A 15,034-nucleotide genomic window follows, 5' to 3' on the forward strand; every position below is an offset into this window, starting at 1 on the left:
CTGGAATGCTGAGTAAATGCTCACTGTGGATCCAGAAATTCACACTGTCCCAACAAAGGTTTTCAAACTGGCCATTAGCCACCCTGAAGGAGGCTCTCCTTCCTTCCAACCCCCCCCCTCCATTCCCACTTTGAAATCTTCAGAAGAGCTTGTGCTCCAAGTGTCACTGCTCGTGGTGTGGGGGGAGGAAGACTGGCAGGGGCCTTGCCTGTGGCGGCACCCTCAATGTCCAACTCCCTACTGAGGGAGCTCAACTCGACTGGGGATCTTTTGGAAAAACACAGAAAGGCCTTTGATCAAGCAAACAAAAGGCGGAAATCTTTTTTTATGAAGCTGCAATGGATCATCCGCTGGTTTGTTCTTGTTTTTGATTTTAAATCTGTTCTTAACTGCCCTGTTACAACTGCCCACGTTAAATTTGTGGTCGCTGTCACAACAGTTGTGTTTTTAGCTAGTTCTTGGAATACAGATCTTCAGAACATAGACAAATTGACCCAGAGGGGAAAGTAATTTCAAATTTTAGCTCTTGAATAAAAGTTATACACCGAACAAAGCTCACTCACTGGCTCTTCCCAAGACAGATTTCAAGTGGGAGCTGGTTTGTGCTGCTAACATCCTGCCATCAATAGTATGGCCACCAGCAGGGTTTTGTTTTTTTAGAAAGCTATTCAGTAGCACAACAGGCTGCAACTAAGATCCTGGGCAAAGACTGAACCGAACAGCCCTGTTTCTTCTCACTCTATCAACCCCTCAACCCCCATCCCACTTTCCTTCTGAAAGAGTTTAAAAAAAACCCTGCTTGCTTTGACCTCCAGTACTTTGGGAAGGCAGCCAAGAGAAAGCTGCTCACCTGAGCAATATCATCTTTGTAGATGCCCCTCTTGAGCCGGACCCACGACTTGGGCTTCAGGTTGGTCACCTCCTTCACCACCTTCAGCACATCCGTCATCTCCTTGATGGGCACCATCTGCTGGTTCCAGTAGCCCATGCGCAGGTTGCCCACCCCCTCGATAGCCTGCTTCACATGGGTCTGCTTGTAGGCCTCCACGTAGATGTAGCCTTTCACATGCTCAGGAGCGACGACCGACTTGATCTGCAGCGGCTGTAGAGTAAGGGGTGGGGGGAACGTTACACCAGAGGAAGGCTGGGACCATTTGGGTTCCAGCCACAACACTGCAGAGGTCTCAGGAGTTTGGAAGGACAGAATGGCCATGTTTCCAGTTTACAGAAATTCAAATTGTGTGTGCTCCAGAACTTGCTCAGAATGGCCAGCAACTGGAACAAAGGAACGGACACAAGAACGTAAAAGCCCGCCTGGAACTTCAGCGCTGCAAGGAAAGCACGTGACACTGGCCTGATACTGATTCAGACCCCTGGCCCATCCAAGTCAGTATTGCCTACTCAGGCTGGGACCTGCTATCTATTGTCTTAAGTAGAAGTCTTCCCCATCACCTACTGCCCAGTCCTTTTAACTGGGGACTCTAGGGATTGAACTGGGGACCTTCTGCATGCCAAACAGAGGCCCTCTCACTGAGCCACAACCCCTTCCCAACACACATGAAGCTGCCTTATACTGAATCAGAACTGGCCCATCAAGGTCAGTACTGCCTACTCAGACTATCAGCAGTTCTCCACGGTCTCAGGCAGAGATCTTTCCCTTCACCTACTGCCTGGTCCTTTTAAGTGGAAAGGACAGGAATTGAACTTGAGACCTTCTGCATGCCAAGCAGAGGCTCTTCTGCTGAGCCGCACCCAACTTTCAACTCTGCTAAGCAGGCCAGGGCTGCTTCTGTTCCCCAACGCATGCTGCCTCCTGCTGAGGCAGGGGTGTGAGGACTGTGTGCCTTTTCAAGCAGCAGATCTCTTCCAGACTTTCTTTCCAGGGTTGTGTGATGTGATTTTGCATAAGTGCAGAAAAACCATATGATGCAATGTTCAGTCCTTGCGGGGGGGGGGGGGGGCTGGAACACAGCAAGTTTCTAACCCTAACAGCTGGGAAGATTGGCTTGGAAGCGCGCAGCAACCTCAGGTGCAGTTCCAGAGTACTGCTGCATAAGATTTTGTGCCCACCTGCACGGCTCTTCCCCCTCTCCATATCTAGAAGACGCAAGACCTAATCCACAGAACTAGCCTGGCAATGTAAGGAAAGCACAAACGTTTCCTCGCTTAATTCACTGGTTCTCAGTGCTGATTTTAACCATTCAAGGCAAATGCAGATGCGGCCCTATTTATAACCTCCTCCAGGGCCTTGTTCTCCTTGAGATGGTCAAGTCGCTAGGCTATGCTGTTCAGGACTGCCGTTGGGGGTGGGGTCTCCTGAGACAGAGTGCCCTTCCACACCAAACCGAACAAAGGAATGACCATTCAGTCAGGGAGCGGCCCTGCTAGCTTTCTGTGCAGGGATTCCTTCCTCTTGAGGGTGGGAGCACTGAAGCATTCCAGCCCTGACTTGCCCTCTTCAGTGGGACATCAGCCTCACCAGCTCTGTGAGAAATACAAGCACTGCCCAGCAAGAACCGGGACTTCTGTATTCTGGGACTTCCTCCCTTTCCCACTTACTGTGTCTGTGAACTGGTAGGCAATGAACTTTCTCATCAAGGCGACGGCCGTGGCCCGCTCCTCTCCGATCTGGGGAGGGGGGAAAAAGCCGGAAATGTGTTAAGACTGGAAAACACATTCAGCAGCCAAACGGCTTTACCTGACACGAGGCTGAGGCCACCCTGCTAAACCAGAGCCTGGAGGAGTTAGCAGCAGCCTCAGCCTGTGGGAACTTACCTTACATTTTACTGTCCAAAGGTTGGGATCCCTGGATGGTGGGAGAAGAAGCACAGGTCAGTACGCCATGCCCCCCCATCAGCACGGAGCATTCCTTGCGACTGACTGGAGAGCCTCTTGACCACACCTCTTTTGCCACCGACCTCCCTGCAGCCCCTTGCCCCACCCGACACACCATCTTCAAGGACCGCTCTCCTCCCATGCTCACAAAACCACACACAGCACAAGATCCTTACTTGACTCCAGGAAGTAACTGCTGCTGAGTGATGTCATCAGAGAGCTCATCGGAGCCACCGTACACCCTAGGAGGGGCAAAGAGGAGAGTGCTGAGGTGTCTGATGTGGAGATGGGGCCACTGCCGAGAAGGCACTGATGCATGCAGCCCCTAGGACAGATGCATACTCACGTCTCGCCCACAGAGGATTTGGCGTATTTCTTCATGTAGTACTCCCCCAGCTCCTCCTCTCGCTGGTCCCTGCAGAAATCCAGACGGGGTGGGGAGACAAATTAGAACGGTGTGGTGACAGGGGCACATCAGTCAATCCAAGCTCCTCCACCTCACCGTTGGTGGCTGAGAGCTGGGAAGCCCTTGGTTCAAATCTCATCTTGGTACTGAACTCACTGAGCGAGTGTCCCTAGGCAAGAGGTGGGCAAATGAGCCCCCCCCCCCGGCCCTTGGGAACAAACACGCCTACAGGAAAAAGACACTAAAAAAAACTTTTAAAAGGGAGAGAGAAACAGAGAGACTACACCCCTTCTGCAGGCTTACAATTCTCATTTCACTCCCTGTCCCCTGAATCTAGCGGGTTATTCCTTTTTAACCACTTACCTCCATAAATTTTGCAGCCTCCGTGCCCCAGAGCGATCCTCATCCAGAACCACATTATCAATGTTGGATGCTGGGAGAAGAGACAGAAGTTTGAGATGTGGAGGACAAAAGGGAAAGGGGAGGCCTAAAGCCAGGTGGTGAAGTGGACAAACCAGTGTTGGAGGGTCGAGAACTGTCAGAGCCACAAACAATGTTTGGGTCTGAACCATTTGCAATGCTGAAATCCATTTTACTCTGTGATAATTCCATTGCATTTGCCAATTGAGACAAGAAAGAAAGACAGAAAGAAAAGATGCACCTAAGAGAGTATGGGACCTGTCCCTGCTGCATATGAGTAAACTAAAAGCACCTCTGCTTGTCCCGTGCTGTTTCCAGAAGGCAAACCTCATTACATGAAACAGCCTTATACATAACTAGACCATCAGTCCATCTAATTCCATATTGTCCATTCAGACTGGCAGCAGCTCTCCAGGGTCTCAGGCAGAAAAAGGTCTTTCACATCACCTACTGCCTGGTCCTAATTTAACTGGAGATGCTGGTAACTGAACATGGGACCTTCTGCATGCCAAGGAGATGCCCCATCACTGAGTTTCAGCCCCTCAGATGCTTCTGTGGTCTCTTGACAACAGCACTCTAGGAAGAGGCTTACTTTGAGGGGGAAGCAGCCGAAGCACAGTTCTTAAGCAGACAATGAACCCGTGTGGATTGCATCCCTTGAGACTGTGGTTACCAACTGTCAGGAATTCACACCTGCTGCAAACAGCGCCCTCTTGGCTAAGTTTCTGTTTTCAGAAGACCACAGCACTCCCTAAAGCAGAGGGTGACAATTTAAGACCTGCCAGTCCCCATCCAGCCAGCAGATTCTTTCCATCTGGCCTTCAAGCTGCTTAATGGTTTGTTGGGAGCGCTGGCCTCCAAGGCTGCCAGCGGACCAGGGCTTCTGATGTCTAAACTGCCATTAAGAGTCAGAGAGTGGCGGAGAAGGGCACACCTAGGTCTCCACCTTGGACACCAACTCGTCCGTTTTCCAGTGTCAGCACTGTAGACATAGAAAAAAGAAACAACGCCCAACTCAGAGCCCTTAAAAGTGGGCTGAAACCCAAATGCTACTCTTGGGCGGAGCTGCCTACACCATCCTAGTTAAATTGTGGAACTCACTGCCACAGGATGTGGCGATAGCCATCAACCTGGAAGGGTTTAAAAGGGGAATGGACAAATTCATGGAGGATGGGGCTATCAGTGGCTTCTAGTCATGATGGCTATCTAGTCCCACCAGTAGCAGAGGCAGTATACATCTTTAAACCCAATTGCTGGGGAGCACGGGGGGAGGGGGATGCTGCTGCGGTCATCCTGCTTGTGGGCTTCCTAGAGGCAGCAGCTCAGCCACTGTGTGGACAGAATGCTAGACTTGATGGACCTTTAGTCTGATCCAGCAGGTTTCTTCTTATGTGTAACAGACAGCTCAGGGAAGTCCTACTGCAGGCGACAGTGGGTCAGGTCCCTTTGCCCCTGCTCCCAGAATCCACCCCCCCAATTCTACATACTGGCAGTGATAAAGCCGAGTGGTTGAGCACGCTCACCCCATCCCTCCAAGTGTACACCATTTAAGAGAACCCACCAGACTGAAAGGAAGCAGAGAAGCAAGGCAGCAGCTGGTGAAGAGGAAAGGAGCTGGAATGAGAGGAGGAAACCAAAATCCTTTCTTACCTTCAATTTCTTCTGCTCATGAAGAGGTGGCGGTGGTGGGAGAGCGGACAGTATGAGCCAAATAATACCATCAAAACCAACCACAGGGTGGGGGTGAATGGGGAACAGAAAAGCGGAAGGAACAAAATTAAGATGTGGCACAAACCAAGCAGAAGCGAATGAAATGCATGTCACTCCGAAGGGAAGCCACCAGGCTGGGGAGCACCAGCAAGAGGCGGGGGCAGCCTCCGGGGAAGGGGGACGATGACCCAGAGGTTGCAACTGGGCAGAAAAAGCACCCAGCCATTTGCCTCTTTCTTCTCAATAGCTACAGGAGGGGGGGGGGAAGGGTCCTCGCACATTTCCATCAATATTAAGCTAGCACACTTTGCCATAAATCCATAAATCTTATGAATTTTTTTTTTTGCTTTGATGAGGTGCCAGGGCAGTATTTAACTGCTTTTTGTTCCATCTTGGATATTTAAAAAAATTCTAACTCTCACAGAAGCTGAAAAAAGGGATGGCCGTTTTGTTTTAAAAAGTCTTCCAACCTTAGGGATCTGACTGATTTGAGAGAAGAATAAGTACGTTCAGGAAATACAAAGATGTTAAACTATTGGACCACTTTAGCTTGGTGTGGTCAGAAATGACGTGTGCTTGAGTTTGAGAACTCACGGCTAGCCAGAATCTATCCCTCTCATCCTCGGGAGTAATGGACAGAAGGGTGCTGCGAATCTTACAGGCCTGCATACCTGTGCTTTGTACTGCCCATCCTTTGGGATCAACACGACAACCGGCACAAGTCTGCCTGGGCATCCAGATTTATTCCAGAGGTTGACGACATGAGAAGGGCTGGTCTTACCTTTTTCCAGAATGTCCTCCGCACCATCCTCCCACTGGTCTTCATCTTCATACTCATCATCCACATCTGATGGGAAAAGAAAGGCCCACTTAGATCAGGGCCAACCCAAACTTGGTGCCGAGGAGGCCCTTTCTTCAAAGAAACTCTGAAACGGATCAGCCCAGTGAAGCCGTCACAAGCGGTGGGAAGGAAGGCCATTTACCGGCTTCGTCCAAAATAAAGCCACCGTGTCTGGGTTTCTTGGCAGGCCTATCGTCATCCTCTTCCTCCTCTTCATCGTAGTCGTCTTCTTCCTCTTCCTCCTCCTCTTCCTCCGCTTCTTTCTCGCTGCCTACGGCACTGACGTGTTCTTCTGCCTGTATGTTAGCCGGAAAGAATCTTTACCTTCGATTTCCAAACAGCAGTTTGCTGAGTGTGTGTCTGTCCCGAGCAGCTGGTGCCAAGCAAAATGAGAACAGAGTCCAGCTTCCTGGCCCCCCATGGATTACACACGAGGCTACCTTACTCCAAGACAGACCAAGTCCCCAGAACAGCTAACCGAAACAGGTTTGTCAAAATAGGTCTTATTTTATTTATTTATTCCTCATATTTATAGCCTGCCCTCATTCCCAGCAAACTGGGCTCAGAGAGGGTTACAACAATGCATAATAAAACATCAATTAAAACATACATTAAAACCTCATAAAAATTCTGTACTCCATATAATTAATAACAAGATGGCATCCAATACTAACAAATACCAGTCACTAGAAAAAACTGGCCAGGCAGTGAGCCCCCATGAGCCAGTTGGGGGAAGGATGGGGAGGCCGACTATGACAAGGGGGGATAAACTTGAAGCTGCCCTCAGTTGTAAGCCTGGCGGAACAGTTCCGTTTTACAGGCCCTGCGGAACTCCTCTAAGTCCCGCAGGGCCCTGATGTTACTAGGAAGACTGTTTCACCAGGTCGGGGCCAGGGCCAAAAAAGCCCTGGCCCTCGTCGAGGACAGTCGCACACTCCTTGGGCCGGGAATCACCAGATTATTATTCATAGAGCAAAGGGCTCTCTGGGGGGCATACCAGGAGAGGTGGTCCCACAGGTATGTATAAGGCTTTAAAGGTCAAAACCAGCACCTTGAACCTGATCTGATACTCCAGCTGGAGCCAGTGAAGATGTTTCAGCACTGGTGTGATATGTTCTCACAGCGAGGCCCCCATAAGGAGCCTCGCTGCAGTGTTCTGCACCAGCTGGAGCCTCCTGATCAATCCCAAGGGCAATCCTATAGTTACAGTACTCTACCCTAGAGGTGACCATCTACAGTTACAGTAGTCTAGCCAAGAGGTGATCGTCGCATGGAACACCGTGGCTAGATCGGGGTGGGAGAGGTAAGGAACCAGCTGCTGGGCCAGGCAGAGATGGAAAAAGGCTGCCTTGACCATGGCTGTGACCTGGGCCTCCATTAATAAGGAGGCATCCAATATCACACCCAGGCTCCTGACGGTGGACAAAGGTGTTAACTAAATACCGTCAAGAGCCGGGGGCTGGCACCCCACCCCCGAGCTGCCCCAGCCAAGCCAAAGGACCTCTGTCTTTGATGGATTCCATTTCAGCTGGCTTTTCCTCAACCATCCAATCACGGCATCCAGCACCTGACCAGTGTGTCCGGGGCAGAGTCCGGATGGCCGCCATCAACAGGTAAAGCTGGGTGTCATCAGTGTACTGATGACAACCCAGCCCGAAACTCCTGATTAGCTGGGCAAGAGGACGCATATAGATGTTGAACAACATAGGGGAGAGAATCTCACCCTGCAGCACCCCACACACCAAGGGGTGCCACTGCAAAACTTCCTCCCCTAGTGCCACTCTGTCCCCAAATCTGGAGAAAGGAGCACAGGATCCCAATGCCAGAAGGCAGTGGTCTAGAAGATCGTGGCTGACCATGTCAAAAGCGGCTGATAAATCCAATAATACCAGCAGCCCCGACCTGCCTCGATCCAGCTGTCGCTGGAGATCATCTGTGAGGGCAACCAGAGCCATCTCCGTCCCATGACCTTCATGGAAACCCGACTGGAATGGGTCCAATACCGATGAGTGGTCCAGGAATCTCTGCAGCTGCTCAGCGACTGCTCTCTCAACTACCTTGCCTGGGTACGAAAAGTTCAAGACCAGGTGGTGGTTGGCTAGATCACTAGGATCTAGAGATAGCTTCTTTCAGAGCGGTCGTATCATGGCATCCTTCAAAGCCTCCGATAAGGTCCCAGAACTTAGGGACAAGTTAATAATCTCTCCCAGAGGTGGCCACACTGCCTCCCGACTGGCCTTAACCAGCTAGGAAGGCATGGGTCTAGGATGCACTTGGTAGGCCTGACAGTCAGCAGCAACCTGTCTTACTACGTTAGGATAACAGCATCCTTCCCACAGCATGCTGAGAATCTTCCAAATCCAATTTAGCAGCCTCTCACCCCTTTACAACTGTTCACTAACCAAGAAGGGCAGGATTATATCATAACATATCTGCCTTTGAGGTGACACAAGATTCTGGGTTGGTTTTGCTGCAACAGATTACTATGGCAACTCCTCTCAAAGCAAAAGATGTGGAAAAAAGGAAACATCCAAGAGGAAAAAAACTTTCCCATTTTTCCAATGGAAAAACTTGAAATTGTGGAGAAGCTCCACAGAAATATAGTTAATATTTTGGAATGAGTGAATTGCTTTTCAGACAAGCCATTACTCACTCCAAGTGTATAGTGTGACGATTTTTAACTCAGACAGTCTAGAGCAGGGGTGTCAAACTCATTTGTTACGAGGGCTATATATGACATAAATGTCACTTGGTTGGGCCGGGCCATGTGCACAAAGTAAATAAATAAATAAATATCATAAAATATAATGCCAGGTACCAGAGATACAACTTCATGGAAGACACAGGCAAAGTCCATTAATGATATTTTTGTTATTGTTTTAAGCATGCTTGTATTTTAAGTAAAAAATAAAGTAAAAATAATATCATTACTTGGCTTTGCTGGTGTCTTCTATATAGTTTGTATCTCTGGTCCCTTGCATTACATTTGATCTAGACTGGGGAGGGGGGTGGCTGCCTTGGTTGGGGAGCATGCAGTGGGCTTGCCAGCCCAGGTCTGGGGGGGGGGGGTGTTTGCCTGGGAACAAAATTTCCCCAGGGAACAGAATTTGTACTCTGGGACTGGAATGACATGTCGCAGAGAGGAATGACAAACACTGGGAGTAGCAGAAGCATTCTGGGGCTGTCATTCCATTCCCAAACACTTCTGCTACTCCCAGGGGCTGTCATCTCACTCTGCATACTGCCATACCAGTCCCAGAGCCTATTCCCAGGTGCTGTCACTCCACACTGTGACCTAAGAGCACAGATTCTATTGCTAGAGACCATCATTCCACTCTGGGGGCTTTCATGCCAGTCCTAGAGCATTTTTTCTATTCCTAGGGATTGTCATTCCACTCTGGAGGCTCTCATTCTAGTCTCAGAGTAGTCTATTTGGGCCCAGAGACTTAACAGAAAATCCATTCCGCATTTTCTTTGCAACTTTTTGTGTTATAATATATTTCAATGGAGCTCCTGCAAGTCAGTTGGCATTCCTGGATCCTATTATCTCCAATGGGCCTTCAAGCCTCTCCCATTGTTTCCAATAGGCAATCCTGTCATTCCTTTTAGTACATCTCCCTTGTTAATTCTCCACACAATTCATAAAACCAACATTTGGGAAGTTCTTCCTGCCTATGGAGCAGCAGTGCAAGATTGCTGAGGCTTGAGGATAAGAGATCAATGTCTTGCTCACTTAGTCCTGACCCTCAGCAGTTGCTCCACCAACTGAGGTTTTACATTTGGTGAGAAGGAAGCTGCTTATCTTGCTCCATAATTTGAGCAGTGCAATGTAATGAGGGAAATACGCATTAAACATGTATTTCTGCGTCACCACCCTAATTTCAGATGCTGTTACGGTGTCAATCTATCTTCCACAGTTTACTCCTTTCCTTTCTCCAGGCTGCTCAGGTTGGCCTATATGAATCTCCCTTTTTCCTTTTTATCCTCACAACAACCCTGTGAGGATGGTGAGGCTGAGCAGGCTCAAGGTCACCCAGTAAGTTTCATAGTGGAATGAAATTGTAGTCTGTCCTAGTCAGATACTTTTAATACTAACTCATACTGGTTCTGACCCCTTTACAGCATGAGGTCTTTTGCTAGAGCAGATTTCCTCCCATCTTAATTAGTCCTTCTCCTGGATTCTTTTGCCTACAGAGAACTGGGTTTCTGCTCCCCCCCCCTGCCTAAATACTTGTCTAATTAGCTTAGCTCTGCCTGTAGAGCAGGTGGGGACTTCCTTCCCAAAATTTTTGTTTTGCATTTGCTTGGGGGTGTGTGTGTGATATTTGTTGATGTTTGGTAACTGAGCCCCCCAAAAAATTAAAACAGGAAGGACTCAGCATAGTAAGTACAAGTGCTCCACTTTCCGCATATCTAGGGGAATACTAAATGTTTTTATATTGTTTGAATATTATGCATTTTAAAGGTTTCTATCTTAATAACTGGGAACCCGGGTTCAATCTTAGTCTTTGTACCTTGGACAAATTGAGAAATGGCTCAAACAGCCAATCCTTCTCTCAAAATCCTGGGAGTGACCGCTCAAGGTTTCTTAGCCTTGAAGGGGACACACTCTGTACAAGCGCAGAGGCACTCTCGCTGTGCAAGCTTGGCCATGCTCCTGAAAACAGCTCCTGGGGCTAAGCTCAAAGGAAGCTCCAGTAGAAGAGAGAGAAACAAACACAGCACAGTCCAAACCTCCACTTTCTGGGCGAAGCAAACTCACTCGTTGTGCAACTGGGCCCCACCCCAACAGTACAAAGGGGGCAGCCTACAAACAGCGTCAGAGTTGGCGTCGAGGTGGTGGAAAGCCAGGGCTCCAAAGACGAAGCCCAGCAACAGGGCTGTGGTGCTCTTGCCTTCCATGCCTAGCGTGGCGCGAAATCAAACCCGCCCCAGCAAGGCAAGATGGGCGCTTGAGAGCTGGCCAGGAGGCAGCACAACAGCCGCCCCCACCCCCAGAGACCCAGCAAGTGACATCTAGTGGTCAGGTGGAGCAAAGCAGCGGCAGCTGCCCATGAAAGGGAAAGGGGCTAAGAAACGCATAGATTCCTGAGTAGTACTTTTGGGAAGAAGATGTTTATCTCTGCTTTGGTTAGCTCGCAGGGCTGATGAGAGCTCAAGGGGCTGGATCTGGCCCGCCGGCCTTATGTTTGACACCCCTGGTCTACAGCATTCGATAATGATAATCTTTGTGTGTACTGTAGACATATACCAAATATATTCAAAGATTCACTGTTCAAATGTGACTAATCTTGTCCACAGTTCACATGCTCTGATTTGTATGATGATAGCTACATTATGGAAGAGTTCAATGTTTTAAATGTTATGAACACTCATCTGTTCAGAGCCTAGCACAAAGTTGGGGCCAGGCTCTTTCATGTTTCCTGGGGTGTCCAGAGAAACGGGGTTTCCCTGAGCAGCAGGGGCATGCATGCCTGTGTGCTTTTTTCCCTCCTGTAAGCCTCACCTCGTTCTCCTCAACCTCTTCTGCTTCACTGCTCCGCTCACTCTCATCTTCGGAGAAATTGCTCTCCTCGCTATCAGACATTTTGGCAATGCTCTTCTATATCCTAAAGAGGAAAAAACAAACAAGTATGTCGTATAAAAACAACCCCCATCCCAAAAGGCAGCACCACCAAAACAATATGAAAAGTGTGCATGCTGAAGTGATATCTTCACAAAGAAAAGGCTGCAAACAGAAAAGCAGAAGAAGGAACTTGGTAAAATAGGAACACTCCCATATAAAGCCAACATAAGAGTTCTTGGGTTTTTGTAAATGCACTGTGAAAGGTTAGCAAAATGTTCCACAAAAAGAGCTCATCACACATATTTTTTCCTGGCATACCTTCCCGAATACACCCCTTTTTATCATTTGTAGCCTAAAAGGTGTTGGTGGGGGCACACACCACTACTTCAGTGAACGAATTCTAACTGATTGTCTGGAGGGAAGCAGCTATTTTGTAAGGTAACTGTAGAGCAGGGATTCCCAACATTGTGCCCACGTGTACCCACCGGCACCTTTCCGGGTGCCTGCCAAGGTCAGATGGGGCTTTTGCCCAGTAGGGCTTCTGATTGGCCACTGGAGATTTGATCAGTTGTGTGCATTTTAAAAAAATGTGATTGAAGGTAAGCCGTGCATAAGCAAGAAAAGACTTTCAAATAACCTCCTTTCAAAAGGCATCCTGTTGACCAGAGCTACTGCCTGAAGACACTGAAGAATTACTATTAAGAGTTACGCATAACCTCATTCCTTGATGTTTTGTGGTCAGGAGCTATTTTGGGGAAGATCACCACCCTGTGTCAGAATTCCAAAGGTGCCCACAAGCTCATAAATGTTGGGGACTCCTGCCTGGAGCCTGTGGCTGATATCAGAGGTAGACCGTTTGAGAATTCTGAATCCCCCTCTTCTTCTCTTTACGTGCCCTGCTCCCCCAGGGATGCAAAGGAGCCACGAGGTGCATCGAATGCTAGGAAGCAGTGGCTAAAGGTGTCCAATTAAATCCCAACAGATCGCTTAGATCGGGTCTTCTTAAACTTTTTTCCACGCACGACCCCTTTATAAAATTGCGAACCCCTCATTCAGTTACACGGCCCCATATGGGGTCGCAACCCACAGTTTGCCTTAGATCCACACCCCCAGCCTCCCCTGCCAGAGCCGCGCTATTTCAACAGGCGGCGGCTCTCCAAGATCACCCTTCCCAAAGACCCTTTCATTGAAGATGCTCCCAGAGACTGAACCTGGGGCTTTCTGTATGCAAAGTGAAGGCTCTCCCCACCCCACCAACAACAACATCACAAAGTCGGATCACTGGGACAATTAACTCAGTGGAGCTGCCTCGACTGGCAGTAGGTCTTCAGGGTGCTAGGGTGAAAAAGACCTTCCCTACCACCTGAGAGCCCTTAACTGGAGATGGTGGGGCTGAACCTGGGGCAAATCAGGGGCTCCGCTTAGGGTTGCCAACTCTGGCTTGGGGAAATTCTTGGAGATTTTTTTGGGGGGTAGAGCCTGGGGGGGCCCTCAGCAGGATATAATGCCATAGAGCCTGCCCTCCACAGTTGCCATTTCCTCCAGGGTAAGAGATCAGTTGCAAATGGCAAGTAAGGTTGCCAACCTCCAGGTGGGGCCTGGAGATCTCCTGGAATTACAAAAAATCTCCTGCTGACAGAGATCAGTTCCCCTGGAGGAGATGGCTGTTTTGCAGGGTGGACCCTATGGCATTATTACGCCCTCCTGAGGTCCCTCCCCTCCCTCAAAACCCGCCCTCCCCAGGCTCCACCCCAAACCTCCAGGAATTTCTGAACTCGGAGTTGGCAACCCTCAGCCTCCACCACTGAGCTACGGCCCCCTCAGCCCAGCCTCTTCCTCGGCGCCTCAGGCCCTCCCCGAAAGGCCTGTACACACGCGCCGGCCTACCTGGCGGGGCTGTTGTGAGGAGTCACTGTTTAGTTTTATTCCAGTCAGACAACGTGTGGGTGCGGATGCTCTTCCACCGGTTATTTTCTGAGGCGGAGACGCAGCCCACCCCCCTCCACGACTTCTCCCGCCCTCCCAAGGCTCCGAGGCCTTTTTCAGGCCCCGCGAGGCGCGAGCACTGGGCCACAGGGGTCACGGAGCCCAGAATGGCCCCCCGATCCTTCCCCGCGCCGTCGCCACTCACCGCTCGCAGGCCGGGCCCGTTTCCCGGCAGGAAAAAAGGCGACAAAACAGCGAAAGGAAGGCAAACCCCCTTTCCCTCACAGATTCCCACCAAACCTCGCGAGACCTGGGCGCGGAAATGACGCCAGCGGGGGAAGGGGCGGGGCCAAGGGCAGCAAGCGTTGGGGAACGGGGAGGGGGGAGAGAAGGGCGGGACCAAGTGAGTGACGCAGTTGACGCGTCGCGCGGAGGCCCTGCGGAGCTCCTCCCCCCCAGCCGCCTGAGCCGAAGGAGGCCACGTGAGGCAGAAGGACGGCCGGGGATTGGTCGGTGGCTGGTGTGGGGAAGGGAGCCGTTAGGGGGTCAAAGGTCAGAGGAAGGATGAAGGGGAGGTTTCTTCAGAGGAGACCCGTCGAGAAGGTCGCCAGGGAGGGAGGGAGGAAAAGAAGGAAGGAAGGAAGGAAGGAAGGAAGGAAGGAAGGAAGGAAGGAAGGAAGGAAGGAAGAAAGAAGGAAGGAAGGAAGGAAGGAAGGGGGCAGTTAATTCATCTCGCCGCTGTGTTCTCTCCTTCACTCCCTCAGCCTGGCCTGCATCGCAGGGCTGTTGTCAGTAGAAAATATAGGAGGGGAAAGGCTTACTATGTAGGCCTGGGCGGAAGCCATACAACGCAACATCATCTTGATGCATTTATTTATGTATATCCCGCTTTTCTTCCCACAGTAGAGAAGCAAACATCGTTCTCTCCTCCTCCATTTTCTCACAGCAACAACCCCGTGAGGTCGGCCAGGTGGAGAGTTCCTCACAGGCCCAAGGTCACCCAGCAAGCTTTCATGGTAGAAGTAGGGATTTGAACCTTGGTCGCCAGGGAGGTGTAGTGGCTAAGAGTGGTGGGCTCTAATCTGGTGAACCTAGTTTGATTCCCCACTCTTCCACACAAAACCTGCACGGCTGCTTCTGTTGCATAGGGATGTGCTGAAGACTCCCCAGCAATTAAACGGGGGGTGGGGAGAGAGAACATTACACCAGGAGTGATTCTTGGTGATGTGAAGGTTCCGCCTCGGGTTGCCTATTTGGATGCACCGTAGAGGAGAGAGAGTGTAGAAAATGTCCTGTGAGGATTGGAGACCTGTCCAAGCTTCCATTCTGC

General features: G+C 50.1%; 1 protein-coding gene across 1 annotated transcript in view; it reads right to left on the bottom strand.

The window, feature by feature from the left end:
* Positions 1–13,947, bottom strand: part of SUPT5H (SPT5 homolog, DSIF elongation factor subunit) — a 42,472-nt gene extending 28,525 nt beyond the window's left edge. The window contains exons 1-10 of the mRNA XM_056846830.1: positions 13,910–13,947; positions 11,719–11,814; positions 6,355–6,508; positions 6,153–6,218; positions 3,605–3,674; positions 3,182–3,250; positions 3,012–3,077; positions 2,776–2,806; positions 2,560–2,628; positions 851–1,102 (exon numbers count right to left, since the gene is read on the bottom strand). Coding sequence (XP_056702808.1) covers positions 851–1,102; positions 2,560–2,628; positions 2,776–2,806; positions 3,012–3,077; positions 3,182–3,250; positions 3,605–3,674; positions 6,153–6,218; positions 6,355–6,508; positions 11,719–11,799 — 858 coding nt within the window. The 5' untranslated portion in view covers positions 11,800–11,814; positions 13,910–13,947. The remainder of the gene's footprint in view (positions 1–850; positions 1,103–2,559; positions 2,629–2,775; positions 2,807–3,011; positions 3,078–3,181; positions 3,251–3,604; positions 3,675–6,152; positions 6,219–6,354; positions 6,509–11,718; positions 11,815–13,909) is intronic.
* Between the last annotated feature and the right edge of the window lie 1,087 nt (positions 13,948–15,034).

The sequence above is a fragment of the Euleptes europaea genome, chromosome 3 (assembly GCF_029931775.1).
Source record: "Euleptes europaea isolate rEulEur1 chromosome 3, rEulEur1.hap1, whole genome shotgun sequence".
NCBI classification, from domain to species: Eukaryota; Metazoa; Chordata; class Lepidosauria; order Squamata; family Sphaerodactylidae; genus Euleptes; species Euleptes europaea.